The sequence below is a fragment of the Mytilus californianus genome, unplaced genomic scaffold (assembly GCF_021869535.1).
Source record: "Mytilus californianus isolate M0D057914Y unplaced genomic scaffold, xbMytCali1.0.p SCAF_15, whole genome shotgun sequence".
Lineage (NCBI taxonomy): Eukaryota > Metazoa > Mollusca > Bivalvia > Mytilida > Mytilidae > Mytilus > Mytilus californianus.
In genome coordinates, this window is record NW_026262637.1 from 654,903 (window position 1) to 673,421 (window position 18,519).

At 30.9% G+C, this 18,519-nt stretch overlaps 1 protein-coding gene across 5 annotated transcripts in view; it reads right to left on the bottom strand.

Annotated features, from left to right (window-relative positions):
• Positions 1–15,776, bottom strand: part of LOC127725164 (diacylglycerol lipase-alpha-like) — a 41,798-nt gene extending 26,022 nt beyond the window's left edge. Inside the window, exons 1-5 of one of the 5 annotated variants that reach the window (XM_052231989.1) lie at positions 15,510–15,776; positions 8,417–8,551; positions 6,182–6,384; positions 2,579–2,723; positions 1,039–1,122 (exon numbers count right to left, since the gene is read on the bottom strand). In XM_052231989.1, the coding sequence (XP_052087949.1) occupies positions 1,039–1,122; positions 2,579–2,723; positions 6,182–6,384; positions 8,417–8,437 (453 nt within the window). In that variant the 5' untranslated portion in view covers positions 8,438–8,551; positions 15,510–15,776. Of the gene's footprint in view, positions 1–1,038; positions 1,123–2,578; positions 2,724–5,659; positions 5,681–5,790; positions 5,812–5,921; positions 6,025–6,052; positions 6,072–6,181; positions 6,385–8,416; positions 8,552–15,509 lie in introns of those variants that run through there. The other 4 variants (XM_052231993.1, XM_052231990.1, XM_052231992.1 and 1 more) reach the window with 4 other exon arrangements.
• Positions 15,777–18,519: the final 2,743 nt, after the last annotated feature.

The following is an 18,519-nucleotide window of genomic DNA, read 5'->3' on the forward strand; positions in this document are numbered from 1 at the left end:
ACATGCAGAGAGGATTTATAAACTGAAATTTCTGTCTGTAAGACTTTTTATGTCTTATGTCTTTATACTGTATCATTGAAGTATAGCATTATGTGCATGAAGAGCACTGAAAATAAACTGATTTAATGTTATACTTAATGGTTAGCTATATTCTCTAGATATTGCATGGAAGTCAAAGTTAGCTGCAGAAAGTCAATGAACAATTTTCTATTCAATTTTGTCCATAACTTGTATTTGTCAGCCAGCTGATAACCAAAACCTGTATAATTTCACTTACAACATTATGGTGGCTTACTAGAATTTACATGTTAATTTTATCCTGGCATAAGTTAAGGGTAAAATCTTCATAACTTAAGATATGATATGAAAGCTTCAACCCTCAATCTTATAGTTATTTTCACTTTGTTTACTTTTATGGTCCCTACATGAATAAAAAGTATTAGGTAAAACGGGTTCCCATCTTTACAATGCTAAATACAAGGTTGAGAAAACTTACCCACCGTATGGGAGAAGACACCAGATATTGGAACTAGCTGAAGAGGAGAGAGGTAATAAAATTTTGTAGTCGCAGGTAAGACAATTCCAATTTGTTATGCATTTGAAATTATTGAACAATTTTAAAGATTTGTTTGATGATTTGTTAGCAATTTAAAATTTGTTGTCCAAATCATTTAGGAATGTTAGACAACAGCATAAATTAAATCTGGAGAAAAAAAACTACCGTCTAGAACCAGAAAAAAGAGGCACCAAATACTTCAGATCAAGAAAAGTACCCGGTTTAGAGCCTCTAAAGATGAATTTCTTCCTGTTATCAAGTTATGACCCACTTCAAATACACAAGACCATAATTTTCATAAATTGCCTTAAAATTTGGTAAATCACAAAGACAGAGTTTTGATAGTATACAGCAACTTATGTATTGATGTGTACTGCAGCTTGCATTTTACACCCTCTCTCTGCTTCATCTAGTACCAATCCTGTCTCGCTCCCATATGGTGTCACCTGCAATGATAGATAACCCCCATACAGAAAACTTACCTGCAATGATAGAGTCCCTCTGATACAGATAATAACTTTCTTGTGTTTGTGGTCCAAAGCCACATAAAATGGTGTTTCACCAATCTAAATATAACAAATATAAATTATATCAGATAAAAGATGTCCCTCTCTCATTTTTCATTTTTCTAGAAAACCTCTCTCTCCTTGAATTTGTAAAATTATTTTTGTAATCAATTTGATGTATTTTTCATTTGTTTTGTTCTTTCAAGATGGTTATATATACAACAATAGTTTGTATTTCAGTATAACTTTTATATATGTAATAAAGTCCAAAATACTACTGAATGATTGTATTGGTTGAGTGTGGAAATTTGAAAGTTCAATTAAGGTAGACCTTCTCATCCAAAAATAGACAGCATGTTTAATAATGGACAAATTTAATATTTACTAAAACAATTATTGCCTGTGTTTGGTCTGAATTTGGTACCTAAATATATTATTTAATCTTTGTCTGCAGGGAAAAACCAAGACAATATAAGGAAGAAAGGTCATGATTTGAAATCCTTTGTGAAAAATACAACAATTTTTAGGCCCAAATCTTTTGAATGGCCTAAATATTTATGATGATATGACTGTTCTTAGATTAAAGTGATGAAGAGCTTATTGCTCTTGATTTGATTGCAACTGTTGAAGTGACCTTAGGAGAGATCAACCTGAGAATTCGTTCTGATTCAATATTGATCATTAAATTCTCTGACACATATTGTTTGCATTCAACAGCATAGACTTTAATGTTCACAGTCTTTGGTATCTTTGTGAACTGATGATTTTGATAAAAAAATATTATTTAATGAAATTCATAATTGTACTGTTTATGATTTAATAAGTTTCAGTGATGTTTAGTTGCTAAATTTGGTCTCTGGTAGAAAGTATTCGCATAGCCAATTATACCATATCACAGTAATTTTTATAAAAGGTTTATGGACAGATAATTTATATGCTATTGAAAGGGGGAGAAATGATATGGCCACTTTGTAGGCCCCTGTCTTCAAATATCAAAAAGTATTATAAATATATGAAATAATACACTACAGATCTTCATAAGTCTGTCAGATAACAATACTTTCTCTATTTTGTCAGACATATTTTCTTTATGGCTTCAAACTTCTTGCATTTAAACCAAATCAGTAAAATCTTCCAAAATAGTCCCAGATTGAGATCTTGTAATTAACATGTAGATATGAGCCAAACCTTACCCAAAAACATGTTTTGCTACAAGTTGTTTATACACAAAGATTAATGTGGTAAATATCTTTTATCTTTAAATTTTTTGAATGGCCTTGTTTTATATATAAATTGAGTAAATTGGACATTGTAGGTCAAATAGTCATTTTCCACATGTTTATAACATCACAAATGACATTTCTGCACTTCAGTGATTAGATCATATTATCCCATTAATTTCTCAATTTTTAAAATCTTTAATAATATTAATGTTTGGCAATTTGAGGATTATGACCTCTTATACCTCCCCCTTTTGTTACTATATTAATATTTTAAAGAAGAAATGTCTACATACGTCAACATGGTAAGTCACATAAACCAAGTCAGCTTGTTTCAGTCCACTCAGATGTAACAATGCAGCAAAATTACACTGGCAACAATTATCATCAATTAATTCTACTCCCTTAGGGTGCCTCAATCCACAACAGGAACAACAACATCTGAAACAATAATCATTAATTAATTCTACTCCCTTAGGGTGCCTCAATTCACAACAGAAACAACAACATATCAATTAATTCTACTCCCTTAGGTTGCCTCAATCCACAACAGGAACAACAACATCTGAAACAATAATCATTAATTAATTCTACTCCCTTAGGGTGCCTCAATCCACAACAGAAACAACAACATATCAATTAATTCTACTCCCATAGGGTGCCTCAATCCACAACAGGAACAACGACATCTGAAATGCAATCAGCAGCACTGTGTACTATGAAACAAAACAATGATAGCAATTTTTCATGGCATTATTTGAAAATGTAAATATCAATATTCATTTAATTCTGTTCCTTTCTGACGATGAACTACAACTGAAACGTTGTCATCAACTTGTTTAAAAAAATCTTCTTTTAGGTGAGTCATTATGACAACATATGAAATCTATTTTCTTTTTTTTGGGGGGGGGGGGGGGGGGGGGGGGGGAAATTTAATCAATGCCATTTTTTTATTTTGCTTTTATTACTGAGACAATGTCTGATCACAAGATGCTATCATACTGATACAAAAATCTTACTTACTAGTAATAGAAAAAACCTACATATTTCAAATTGCGGATTTTACACGCATATTAAAGTTTTATTATGCAAACACATATTTATAACAAATATACATGTTCTGATTATCAAATTTATCCAATATTTTCCATCAAATACCAAACCGACAGACAAGTAAAATATAATTGCTTTGGGAACAATTCTTACAAATGTCAACTACAGATGACTGATATAGGAGCAAACAGAATATGACATGTCAACTCCAGATAACTCTCTCTCTAAGGACACAAAGTTTTTACACTTGCTAAACTATGATTGATTCCCAGAGAATACAAAGAGAATTTTCGTTATTTGTTGAGTCAGTTTCTGTTAGTTTATCAATAGATTTAAAGAGATTTTTGTTATTTGTAGAGTCAGTTTCTGTTTGTTTATCAATAGATTTAAAGTGATTTTTTTTTTTGTCCAGTAATTTTCAGTTAGTTTTGCAATAGATTTAAAGCATTTTTTTGTTAATTTTCCAGTATTTTCTGTTACTTTTTCAATAGATTTAAAGCGATTTTTTGTTAATTGTCCAGTCAGTTTCTGTTCGTTTATCAATAGATTTAAAGCGATTTTTTGTTATTTGTCCAGTAATTTTCCATTAGTTTTTCAATAAATTTAAAGCGTTTTTTTGTTAATTTTCCAGTATTTTCTGTTATTTTTTCAATAGATTTAAAGCAATTTTGTTGTTAATTGTCCAGTATTTTTCTGTTAGTTTATCAATAGATTTAAAGTGATTTTTTGTTATTTGTCGAGTCAGTTTCTGTTAGTTTATCAATAGATTTAAAGTGATTTTTTTGTTAATTGTCCAGTAAGTTTCTGTTAGTTTATCCATACATTTAAAGAAATTTTTGTCATTTGTGGAGTCATTTTCTTTTAGTTTTCCAATAGATTTATAACCAGAATAATTCAATCCATCCCCGTGATCTACTCTCCCACTCACTTAATACAATAAAAATACGTCTTTAATTGAGGATTTTGATTGGGGCTCTCTAGATGGGATCAATATACCATTATTTATACATCAGAACATACTGGTTACCAAAATTTGGATACACCAAACCAGGTACTTCATATCTGAGAAACCGGCAATAGATGCCCTCAAATTTAGAATTCATTCATACATTTTTGTATTATTTAAAATTATCAGTCAATATGTGTTCTACAAAGATCATCAGTCCTTCACCTTTCATCCAATACCTTAATCACTAAAATATATTATACATAGTTTTATATTTACACCTATGCATAGGAACTATTTTGTTTTAAATCTATACTACTTTCCAGTATGTTCTTTTTTGACTGGGCCTGATTTGGTGGTGTCACATCTTACAAAGTCTATCCAAATTATTTTTGCAAAGAATTCCCCTCAAGCCTTAAACATGCAGTGAGGTGAGAGTTTTTTGCTCCGTGTTGAGGTCTCACTGTGACTTTGAGATGAAGAACAGCAATAAAAGCGATATAATTCCTTTGCTTCTTGTGTGTTTTTTTGCTATGCATGTACTGATTTTGTGTCATGGATGGATACCCCATATACTTTGTTTTTCTATTATCTAAGTTTAATTTCTTCGTAGACAATTTAGTAAAAATTTTGAAAAAAAATTCATGATAGCACACATGCAAAGTTAGCATAAACTATTCTGTTAATAATCTTTTCAAAAATCATATCTGTCAAAACCTATATTACTAACATTTTTTTTGCTCAAAATTCAAATGTCTTTACACATAATGGCATATACAAGTAAATAGTTTTAACTTTGGTCCTTTGAGATCTAGAGTTACTTCATGTAAATAAATCATCATTGCTTAGCATTCATAAAGGTCAATAGAAGAAAAAGTTAGATGTTATGAGACAATTATGAATACATCATAAATAAGACAGAAATCAATATCATTCACAAGAATATTTTTATTAACTTTCATTTACTTCAAAAAATGTCTGGTAAGGATTATGACATCTTGTCTCATGTTATTATGATGGATACACATATTTTCTTTATATTTTTTTTTTTAAAGACATGTAAATTGATGTGCTTCAAATTTCAGCAAGTATTTATAATATTGTTTATTTTTATAAGATTTTACAGTTTGCACTTTGCTGACATACCTAGAAATCATTTTTATATAAGAATCATATGATTTTGGAGTACTATAATTTTTAGGCTAAATAGTCCTTCTTTAATTTTTTTCCTAAAATTTTAATGAATATAACACTTCTGAAATGTTTTACACAGACCACACCCAGTGTTTGTCATCATGCAGACTGGCCATCTATATTCTGCCAGTGCAAACCTCATGTAATGGATGACCTTGTGATCCTTAATGACCTTCATATTTACCTTAATTGTGGTGTTATTTTACACAGATCACACCAAGTGTTTGTCATCATGAAAACTAGCCATCCATATGCTGCCAGTGCAAACCTCATGTAATGAATGACCTTGTGATCCTTAATGACCTTGATATTTACCTTAATTGTGGTGTTATTTTACACAGATCACACCCAGTGTTTGTCATCATGAAAACTGGCCATCCATATGCTGCAAGTGCAAACCTCATGTAATGAATGACCTTGTGATCCTTAATGACCTTGATATTTACCTTAATTGTGGTGTTATTTTACATAGACCACACCCAGTGCTTGTCATCATGAAAACTAGCCATCCATATGCTGCCAGTGCAAACCTCATGTAATGGATGACCTTGTGATCCTTTATGACCTTTTTATTTACCTTAATTGTGGTGTTATTTTACAGACCACACCCAGCGTTTGTCATCATGAAAACTAGCCATCCATATGCTGCCAGTGCAAACCTCATGTAATGGATGACCCTGTGATCCTTAATGACCTTGATATTTACCTTAATTGTGGTGTTATTTTACACAGACCACACCCAGTGTTTGTCATCATGAAGACTGGCCATCCATATGCTGCCAGTGCAAACCTCATGTAATGGATGACCTTGTTGTACTCATCCATGACATCTGGGTGACTCAGTTGTAGGAATTCAGTTTTAGGTACAATAGGGACTCCAGATAAATACTGGTATACATCATTCTCTGACTAAAATAGAAAATATTACTGTATCTAAAATATGTACACAATTCTCAAAATTTCTTGTTTCTTACTCGGCAATAGAATGCAGCATCTTCTTTTTAGGCTCATTATCTAGGTTTATTAACCTAGCGAAAATCTATGAATGTACAAAAAAGAAAAATGTTCAAGTGTGATGATAAGAGGTCAAGCCTGGATAAACAGAAACTAGAGGCTCGTCTTGATAAATGTGTATCTTGAACTATGGCCACTCTCTGACATTGTAGTCAAGAATATAATTCATGACTAAAATCTTCTTTTATTTATCCTGTCTCGCTGATCATTATTACTCTTTACAGTTTTTCTTAATTCACCAAAGTTTCACAAAAAAAAATCAAAAATAGGTAAAATGAATCTTTAAAGGGCAATACCTTGTATAAAGTGTTGATTTTGGCCATCTTAACATATTTGTAGATCTTGTCATGCTTATCATTTTGCCTTTTTAAAGTCTTTATCTATATTATAGTTTTCAAGATAATAGGTGAAAACCCCAAAAATTGGTAAAAACTATTTTTAAACAGCAATAACTTCTATAAGGAGTTGTCTGACAATTTCGGCCATTTCATACGAAACTACTGGCAAAATTCGTCATTAACTGCTATAAGGAGTTGATCAACAATTTTTGCAATATTGACTTGAATGAATGAATATTTTATTGCAGAAGCAAACATAATGCTATAGCTAAATAACATAATATATAATGACAATAATGACAGTAAACAGAGAACAACACAATAAAGTCATAGCAAGCACAGAACTACAACTGTTATACAATTATAATTTGTAATCTGAACTTCCATGCCACATTTAGAAATTTACACAAGTTTTCGGTTAAATTCTTTGAGCTAGCTTGCAAAAGAAATACAAGCTTTCTATTATTTGGCCAAGAAAATTTGGGTAAAAACTGTAGCCTCAATGATCTAATTTGTAGATCTTGTTTTTTTGTTGATTTTTGCTATTCAATTTTACTCTCTTTCTATTATAGTTTTCAAGATAAAAAGCAATAATGCATAAATTTGATAAAAATCTTCTATACAGGGCATAATAAGGGCAAATATTACTACAATAAGAAATCTACTGACAATTTCAGCTTGTAGACTTTATACTTGTAGATCTTGTCTTACTGATCATTTTTGCTGTTTTAAGTTTCTATCTATCTTTTATAGTTTTGAAGATAATGGGCAAAAATGCAAAATAAATGGTAAAAATCATCATTTAAGGGCAATAACTCAAATGAGGAATCAACTGAAAATTTAGGTCATATTGATTTATTTGTGGATCTTGTCTTATTTGCTATTTAAAGTTTAATTCACATGTAATAGTTTTCAATATAATAGGCACAATTGAAAAAAGTGGTAAAATTCATCATTTAAGGGCAATAACTCCTATATATAAAAGAGGGACGAAAGATACCAGAGGGACAGTCAAACTCATAGATCGAAAACAAACTGACAACGCCATGGCCAAAAATAAAAAGACAAACAGACAAATAATAGTACAGATGACACAACATAGAAAACTAAAGACTAAGCAACATGAACCCCACCAAAAACTGGGGGTGATTTCAGGTGCTTCGGTAGGGTAAGCAGATCAGAATAAGAATTATAAGAATACATCTGTTAGTTTTGATGTAAATAGAATTGTGAACATTTTTGCTTTTTAACTTTTCTGCCTTTATTCAGATTTTCTCTATCTTTAGCAGATTTCAAGATAGTAGTCAAAACTTGCATTTTACTCCAATGTTCTATTTTTAGCCATGTCATCCATGATGGATGGCAAATGGGATCATAGGACACAATTCTTATACAAGATACATCAACCCAATGATGATTGTGGTTCCAATTGGAAAAGTAGTTTCAAAGGAGAAGATTTTTGTAAAAGTTAATGGACGACTGGGCCAGGTGAGCTAAAAAAAACCTTTTCCCTGATGTCTTATAAACTACTCAATGTCTCCCTTAACAACAATAACCTTTGACATAATTGTCTCCTTACCAACACTCACCTGTGACACAACATGTCTCATACGAATCTTCTGATGTCTCCTTAGCAACACAATTCCAGCAAATACATCTGATGGAACAACATCTAAATCACGGAAAAACTCTTGTAGTAATTTTGCTATCTCTGCTATAGAATTCTGAAGAAAAAAATTCCTGTAGTAATATTCCTAGCTCTGCTATAGATTTAAAAAAAAAACCCAATATAATATGAAGGGAACTGAATCCAAATCTAAATAAAAGAACAGAGTTCCAATGTCCCCCGTGTTGCACATATTTTATAGACTGCTGAAATAGGTCTTGTTAAATAAAATAATTTACATTTCAAACAGACCTTCAAGGGCATTACTTATAGTATACTATAAGTTTTATAAAAATCTGGCAAGAATTGTACCCATGAGAGCGCTAACAAGACCGGACGGACGGACAGATGGACATACAGAGGGACTACCAGTGTTTCTATGTCCCCCTCAACGTGTTGTGCAGGGGGACAGAATAATCCTGAATTTAAAATCAACACCAGTTAAGGGAATAACCAACAGCTTATTTTGTCATCCACATTACTTATGCGAGATATTTGACATTTTTAGTAAGTTAAGCCATAGAGACAGCTAAACCTTGGCCCTCAGCTATACCTTGACCCTCAGCTACCAGTTAACCATAATAACTCATACATAAATGTAAATGATAGCCTCTTGTTCTTACAGATGCAAATTTATCATTATATCTTCACACTTAAGTTAACTGAATCTTACATAAATTAAACTAGTTGCTAACTTCAGTGTCATTTGGTCTCGGTGGAGAGTTGTCTCATGGGCAACAAGACCCAGTTCACACTAGCATTTTTTGAATCGATCTAAATAAAACCAGTGAGCATTCACAATATCTTTAATCCTAATGATGTATATCGGTCTCATCTGAACCACTGCATTCACACTACAAGTAAACATACAATCGACCTGACCTAATTATCTATGAAGCTGTAAACACTGTGTATAAATAGAATGTGTAAATACACATGCTTGCAAAAAAATAATGGGCAAAGTTATTGTTTCACTTGAATTACAAGTTCAAATGTTGATACTGCTGTTCTTATAGTTTTCGTTAATTTTCAAACACAAAAAATTTAGCAAGGAAGTTACAACATCATGAAATGCTGTCGGTTTCTGAAAAGACAAAAACAACAGAAGAAATATAGACTCAGATTTTGAAAAGTTGGTTTTGTACCCTTTCTTTCCCCCATAATTTGATCAAAAGGACTATTTACTCGTGGATCCATGTATCAGCCTTTTATGTTGGTCATCCATTTTGTAATATATTGCATGTGTAGTTTTGCCGCCATACATGCACACAAATTATTTTCAATTCAATAAGCATTGTGTATAAGTTTCATAACATTTGGTTGAGGCAAACTAAAGTTAGAAAACGGAAACAAAAAATGTGTACTTGATCTTAGTTTTGTGGTAATGAATATTGTGTATAGGTTTCATAATGTTTGGTTGGGGCAAACTTTAAGTTACAGAATGGAAACTAAAAATTTTGCAATCTTTCAATTTAAAAAGGGGCATAACTCAATAATGGTTAAAGTGACACTACCCAAATTCAACTTGATCTGTGTTTTATCAGTGGCAGTCAAAATTAAACATTACATTGTATATAGCATTGATTGTAGTTGATTCAACTATAATCATGGACAAAGGAAGATAACTCCAATTAAAAAATTACTTGATATTTAGAAGAAAATATAAATTTTGCAATTTTTCCATTTATAAAGGGGCATAACTCTAGAACGGTTAAAGTGACGCCACCAAAATTCATTCTTGATCTGTGTTTTGTGGTAATAAGCATTGTGTATGAGTTTCATAACATTTGGTTGAGGCAAACTTAAGTTAGAGAACGGAAACTAAAATTTTTGCAATTTTTCCATTTATAAAGGGGCATAACTCTAGAACAGTTAGAGTGACGCCACCAAAATTCAAACTTGATCTGTGTTTTGTGGTCATAAGCATTGTGTATAAGTTTCATAACATTTGGTTGAGGCAAACTTAAGTTAGAGAACGGAAACTAAAAATTTTGCAATTTTTCCATTTATAAAGGGGCATAACTCTAGAGCGGTTAAAGTGACGCCACAAAAATTCAAACTTGATCTGTGTTTTGTGGTAATAAGCATTGTGTATAAGTTTCATAACATTTGGTTGAGGCAAACTCAAGTTAGAGAACTGAAACCAATTTTGGGACGTACATACGTACGTTACTGAGCACAGACGGACAAGGGTAAAACTTAATGCCCCCACCGCTTCTATACATTGTCTAATATCCTCTAGATTTTGAATGACCATATAGCTTGTGTGTTGCCATGACCATATAGCTTAATTGTGTGTGGTCATGACCATATAGCTTGTGTGTGCTATTTTACTTTTTTTTTTTTCAGTCTACAGTCCAAGTTTTTTTTTACTTTACTTTGGCATGCATCTAAAAACTTATTGACAAAAAATATAAAGCTAGCTTATTATCTTAGAAATAAGAGTATATATTCAATTAAAACTCCTTGTAATCATTTTTATTGAATAAGTCTGACCAGATAACTTTATCAAACTGGAAATCCATACGTTATAAATTAGGGTAATAGAAATATTTGATTCCTGACTTCACGACGGAATGTTATTGATCCGGTTCAATGTTCTTGTTGATTGCTGATGCATAATGATCAGGAAATTGCTACAGGATGTCATTGTTACACGTTACGACACAATGATATCCTTTCTGACAGTGGCTTAATACAATAACTCTCTACCTTATAGAAAATTAATGCATAATATAGCTATAAATCACAACCAATCTGTATTTACTGGGTATAAAGAGGATATTTGATGAATGGTAATAACTTCATTCATGGACATTTAGACTTACTTCTATTTTGATATAAATATTGTTCCAGAGATGTTATGGTTTCTTTAGATTCTAACTTCTATTTTGATATATAAATATTGTTCCAGAGATGTTATGGTTTCTTTAGATTCTAACTTCTATTTTGATATAAATATTGTTCCAGAGATGTTAGGGTTTCTTTAGATTCTAACTTCTATTTTGATATAAACATTGTTCCAGAGATGTTATGGTTTCTTTAGATTCTAACTTCTATTTTGATATAAATATTGTTCCAGAGATGTTAGGGTTTCTTTACATTCTAACTTCTATTTTGATATAAATATTGTTCCAGAGATGTTAGGGTTTCTTTAGATTCTAACTTCTATTTTGATATAAATATTATTCCAGAGATGTTAGGGTTTCTTTAGATTCTAACTTCTATTTTGATATAAATATTGTTCCAGAGATGTTAGGGTTTCTTTAGATTCTAACTTCTATTTTGATATAAACATTGTTCCAGAGATGTTATGGTTTCTTTAGATTCTAACTTCTATTTTGATATAAATATTGTTCCAGAGATGTTAGGGTTTCTTTACATTCTAACTTCTATTTTGATATAAATATTGTTCCAGAGATGTTAGGGTTTCTTTAGATTCTAACTTCTATTTTGATATAAATATTATTCCAGAGATGTTAGGGTTTCTTTAGATTCTAACTTCTATTTTGATATAAATATTGTTCCAGAGATGTTAGGGTTTCTTTAGATTCTAACTTCTATTTTGATATAAATATTGTTCCAGAGATGTTAGGGTTTCTTTACATTCTAACTTCTATTTTGATATATAAATTGTTCCCAAGATGTTAGGGTTTCTTTAGATTCTAACTTCTATTTTGATATAAACATTGTTCCAGAGATGTTATGGTTTCTTTAGATTCTAACTTCTATTTTGATATAAATATTGTTCCAGAGATGTTAGGGTTTCTTTACATTCTAACTTCTATTTTGATATAAATATTGTTCCAGAGATGTTAGGGTTTCTTTAGATTCTAACTTCTATTTTGATATAAATATTATTCCAGAGATGTTAGGGTTTCTTTAGATTCTAACTTCTATTTTGATATAAATATTGTTCCAGAGATGTTAGGGTTTCTTTAGATTCTAACTTCTATTTTGATATAAATATTGTTCCAGAGATGTTAGGGTTTCTTTACATTCTAACTTCTATTTTGATATATAAATTGTTCCCAAGATGTTAGGGTTTCTTTAGATTCTTACTTCTTTTTTGTGTCTTATATTGATACATCAATCTTCATATTTACATTTGATTATCATATATTGTGACCTAGTGTAGTTGTTTATTTCTTAGTCCTTCTTTAGTGAATAGTTTCTCATTGGTTATCAAACCATAATTATGTCCTTTATAATTTTTACATTGAAAGAAATAGTTTTCATGTTATGCTAAAAAGTGTATATTCATTTCCCTTTCTAACATACAACAAATAACATTGAAATAGCTGAAAAATTACATAAAACCTTGTGTATTATAAAATTCAATAAACAATTTCAATATTAGCTGATTTTTATGCTTTTTATTGGTGCAAGAAAATGATTTCTGACGTTTTATTTGAAAGTACATTTAGAAGAAAACGTTCTGTTTTAAATGACAGTAGCTACATAAACTGATTACTGAAATTTATACAGCAAACACTAAACTTAATTAAAACAATTGTAGACTCTAAAACAAGTTTACATTAGACAAAGAAACCAGAAAACAGTTGATATCCTTTGTAGTTAAAAATAAGGAAACAAATCATTGTTAAACATTTGTTTATAATTCATGCCAGTCTAAACAATTTGTAAAATATAAACAGAAGATCTTTTGTTATTCATACGGAATCCTATTTATATTAGAAAAAAGAATTTTGTAATAAAATACTTCTTTTATTTAGATGAACCATCCAATAAGATATCAGGTGATATAAAGTACGTTTACTACAGAGATTGTTAGTGTTCATCCAAACCTTAAAAAATAACGATTTATTTTATCGAATCAAACTATTCAGCGGTCAGAAATTTTACCAAACTGCCAGAAAAACCAATCAAGTAATCAATGCTAGTAGGGCTAGGTGAAAAAAGAAAGTATACCTGTAACCATTTTAGATTTGAATCAGATTTGGGTCAGAATTTTGAATGAACTGCAGTATGTGGAGAGAAACACTTATAATCAAGTCACTGTAAAATCTTAATACAACTAAAATAATAGTTAGCAGTCTGTTTATTATGTACTTATGAATGTCATTTTTTCTAATTATTATCAAAATTGACAAATCCTCAATTCTTTATCCTGAAAAGTATAACCTACTAAGGAATAAGTAACCTTACTCTATTAATGTAAAGCTGAGGCTAATACTTCACATCATCCAGACATTAGGCAACTACAAAACTGGTATGAATTTAGATTTGATAAATAGATTGTTACTTTAATTGCCAGAAAATCATTTTTTGTTTAATTCTATATCTTTTTATTTAAAGCTGCTATTAGAAACTTTTTACTGATCATACTTTATATCTATTTTCCTGGGACATCAACTTTTTAGATAATCATGCATGTTAATATTGAAGTCTGCAAATTAAGATTAAATAAAGAAAACCCAACAGAACTTAATATTTCAAGGATATTTTTAATTAAATATTACCTAAGGCAGGTAAAAGCAAAATAGAAATAATACTTTACATAGAATTAATCAATTCCAATATCAAACCCTTATTCAACACTTAATCTTATTTAGAATACTCTCTGTGAATTTAATCTTGTAAATGTAATCTGCTAGACCAGCTGTCACAGGATACTGGAGGACAAATTCAATTATATACAGAAGTGGGTAATAAAACAAAGGACATTCTTATATCAATACAATCAATGTTAAAACAATATGGTTGGTAGCTGTCATCTTACATGTCAGACATTAGTGATTGACTTACAAAACCAATAACAAAAGTAGACACAAGGTTGTATATGCTCTCCATACTTCAACATGTACAACTCAACTCTTATTATTTTGACTTTCTGCATGTATAAGCTGTACAATCTGCCCTGTCATACAAACTCTATTATATATCCATTTCACATTACAAGAACATAATTGTGATATAAGGAAGTTCATCATAATCACTATATTACCCCATCTGCTATAAAGAAGTTCATCATAAGCCTTATATTACCCCCATCTGCTACTCCTACACAGTTTATTGTCCATACAACAACTGAAATTTTCCTTGTACCATCCACAAATCTGACCAGTCATTGGCACTATATTTCTTTTTCTTTCCTTGCCATGCACAACTTTAACAGCTGTTCAATATTCTTCCCTAATATTCGTAATAAGCACTACGCTTCCCCCACCCTAACAAAATATGCCAAGTCATACTGTGACACATGCTTAATTCCTATATATCCACTAATTCTATGTGTCATACATACCATATATATCCACTAATTCTATGTGTCATACATACCATATATATCCACTACTTCTATGTGTCATACATACCCTATATATCCACTAATTCTATGTGTCATACATACCCTATATATCCACTAATTCTATGTGTCATACATACCCTATATATCCACTAATTCTATAGGTCATACATACCCTATATATCCACTAATTCTATGTGTCATACATACCATATATATCCACTAATTCTATGTGTCATACATACCCTATATATCCACTAATTCTATGTGTCATACATACCCTATATATCCACTAATTCTATGTGTCATACATACCATATATATCCACTAATTCTATGTGTCATACATACCATATATATCCACTAATTCTATGTGTCATACATACCATATATATCCACTAATTCTGTGTCATACATACCATATATATCCACTAATTCTATGTGTCATACATACCATATATATCCACTAATTCTGTGTCATACATACCATATATATCCACTAATTCTATGTGTCATACATACCATATATATCCACTAATTCTATGTGTCATACATACCCTGTTTCTATGTGTCATACATACCCTGTTTCTATGTGTCATACATACCCTGTTTCTATGTGTCATACATACCCTGTTTCTATGTGTCATACATACCCTGTTTCTATGTGTCATACATACCCTGTTTCTATGTGTCATACATACCCTGTTTCTATGTGTCATACATACCCTGTTTCTATGTGTCATACATACCCTGTTTCTGCCTTTTCTTTCCACACAACAACATAATAACTGTAATCTCCTATCCCAACTCTCTTCATAAGCTCTAATGGCCTTCCTGAAAATATAAAGTTTAGTGTCATTTTTACAAAACCAAATTTAACATGATAAAACAGAAACTTATTTCACATATGAATGAAATAATTAGTGGGGTGTTTGTTAATTATACAACAACAATGGCACAAAAAAAAACTACAATATCTAGGTCAACACCAATATAATCTAAAGGACAAAAACATAAAAGTAGTCTCTGACAAGAATCCTGATTTGAGATTTCCACATAAGCATGCTGTGAGGTTCCTGACTTGAGATTGACAAATGTTATTTGCCAAACCGGAAATTTAGATACAATCTGGGTAATCTTATCAATCCTTAAATAAAATTATTCTAAAAGATTATCAATTCAACACTGAAATTAGACCTTTGAATATTGTTTTTATTGGTATAAATATTGATTTTGTTATCAGTAAATTAAAACAATACTAAATATCATTGTTATAAACAAATGCACTTTCACGGTACTACAATCTGTCGATGCCTACATTTTGGCATTGCACAAGGTCATGTTTTTCTCTGACTGTAAATGACGTCTTTAAACTATATCCATTGGATGTTGGATGTGTACTGATTGATATTTTAGTTTTAGATACATGATTTTTTTATTAGTTTTTATTGGCTTTGAACTAGCTGTCAGTAACTTCGAGCACTCTCAGATCTTTATACTTTGTGTCTTTTTTGTTGTAAGGGATGTATAAATACCCTGTTACGTTTTTGTTAGATGTTTTTCTGCTTTAAAATTGTATCGATCTGATGAGTTAAGCCATTTTCAACTGATTTTTATAGTTTGTTCTTATGACATGTTGAGCTGTAACACCACTCTCCCAGGTTATGGGAGGATTGAGCCCTTAAGCATGTTAAACCCTGCCATATTCTTTTTGTGCCTGTCCCAAGTCAGGAGCCTGTAGTTCATTAGTTGTTGTTGGTTCATGTCGGTCATATTTGTTTTTTCAAAAATTGTTTTTTTTATAAATTAGGCTGTTATTTTTCTCAATTGAATTGTTTCATATTTTAATTTATTCTCTGGGATATTTCACATTTCTACAAATTCAAACCAAAAACAGGTTTTGCTTCCTGTGCAAAAATTAACATAGATGTCTAAGTAGAAGTACTTTGTTAATTCAAATTAATTGTTCTCTCCTTTCAAGATCAGAACAAGACATCATTGCCAGAGTTTCCTTGTCAATTTAAAGCTATTACTAAGAATATAATAATTAATGACAGGACCAGTAACTTATTCAATTTGAAAAAGATACGCTTTAAGGTGTTAACCATAGCAACATAAATAGTAATCCTCAATAGTAAGAAACAATTTTCTCAACAAATAATTCTGTTTCTGTCTAGACTAATATCTTTCTGTGACTGATATAATAATTTACAAATTATATCCCAATCACAGAAGAATTAATTAAAGTACAGTCAGAATGGGATAAATAAAGACAACACTTGACATCACAAAATCTGTACTAAGGTTCATATAAACCTGGATATCACAGACTCTGTACTAAGGTTCATATTAACCTGGATATCACAATCTCTGTACTGAGGTTCATATAAACCTGGATATCACAAACTCTGTACTAAGGTTCATATTAACCTGGATATCACAATCTCTGTACTGAGGTTCATATAATACTGGACATCACAAAATGCACTAAGTATATAAAAAAAGAAGTGGTATGATTGCCAATGAGACAACTCTCCACCAGAAACCAAATGATGCAGAAGTTAGCAACTATAAATCCCTGTATCATCATCGCCCCAGGCCTTCAACAAAGAACAAAACCCTTACAACTGTTCATATAAACCTAGATATCACAAACTCTGTACAAAAGTTTATATAATCCTGGATATCACAAACTCTATACTAAGGTACATATAAAACTGGATATATATATCACAAATTATGTACTAAGGTTCATATAAATCTGGATATTATAAAATTGTAATAAGGTTCATAAAATCCTGGATATCACAAGCTCTATATTAAAGTTCACAGAAACCTGGATATCACAAACTCTGTAATAAGCTTCACATAAAACAGGATATTGCAAACTCAGTGTACTAAGGTTCATTTTAACCTGGATATCACAAACTCTGTAAGTAGGTACAATATAAACCTGGATATCACAAACTCTGTACTTAGGTTCACATAAACCTGGATATCACAAACTCTGTACTTAGGTTCACATAAACCTGGATATCACAAACTCTGTATTAAGATGTATATGAACCTTGATATTACAAACTCTGTACAAAGGTCCATAACAACCTGGATACTTAGGACTAAGTAAAAAGACTGAACACAAAACTGGGATATCACACATTCTGTTCTGAGACTTAACACAAAAATTAATAACAAGTAGTCTATACAAAGACTTAACACAAACCTGGATATCAAGAACTCTGTACAAAGTCTAAACACAAACATTGATATCAAGTACTGTATATTAAGACTAAACACACAACATGACATCAAGCACTCTCAACAAAGACCCAACACAAACCTGGATATCAAATACTCTGTACAAAGTCTAAACACAAACCTAGATATCAAATACTCTGTTCAAAGTCTAAACACAAACCTTGATATTAAGTACCTTATATTAAGACTAAACACAAAACATGACATCAAGCATTCTCAACAAAGACCCAACACAAACCTGGATATCAAATACTCTGTATAAAGTCTAAACACAAACCTTGATATCAAGTACCTTATATTAAGACTAAACACAAAACATGGCATCAAGCACTCTCAACAAAGACTGAACACAAACCTGGATATCAAATACTCTGTACTAAGTCTAAACACAAACCTTGATATCAAGTACCTTATATTAAGACTAAACACAAAACATGACATCAAGCACTCTCAACTAAGGCTAAACACAAACCTGGATATCAAATACTCTGTACAAAGTCT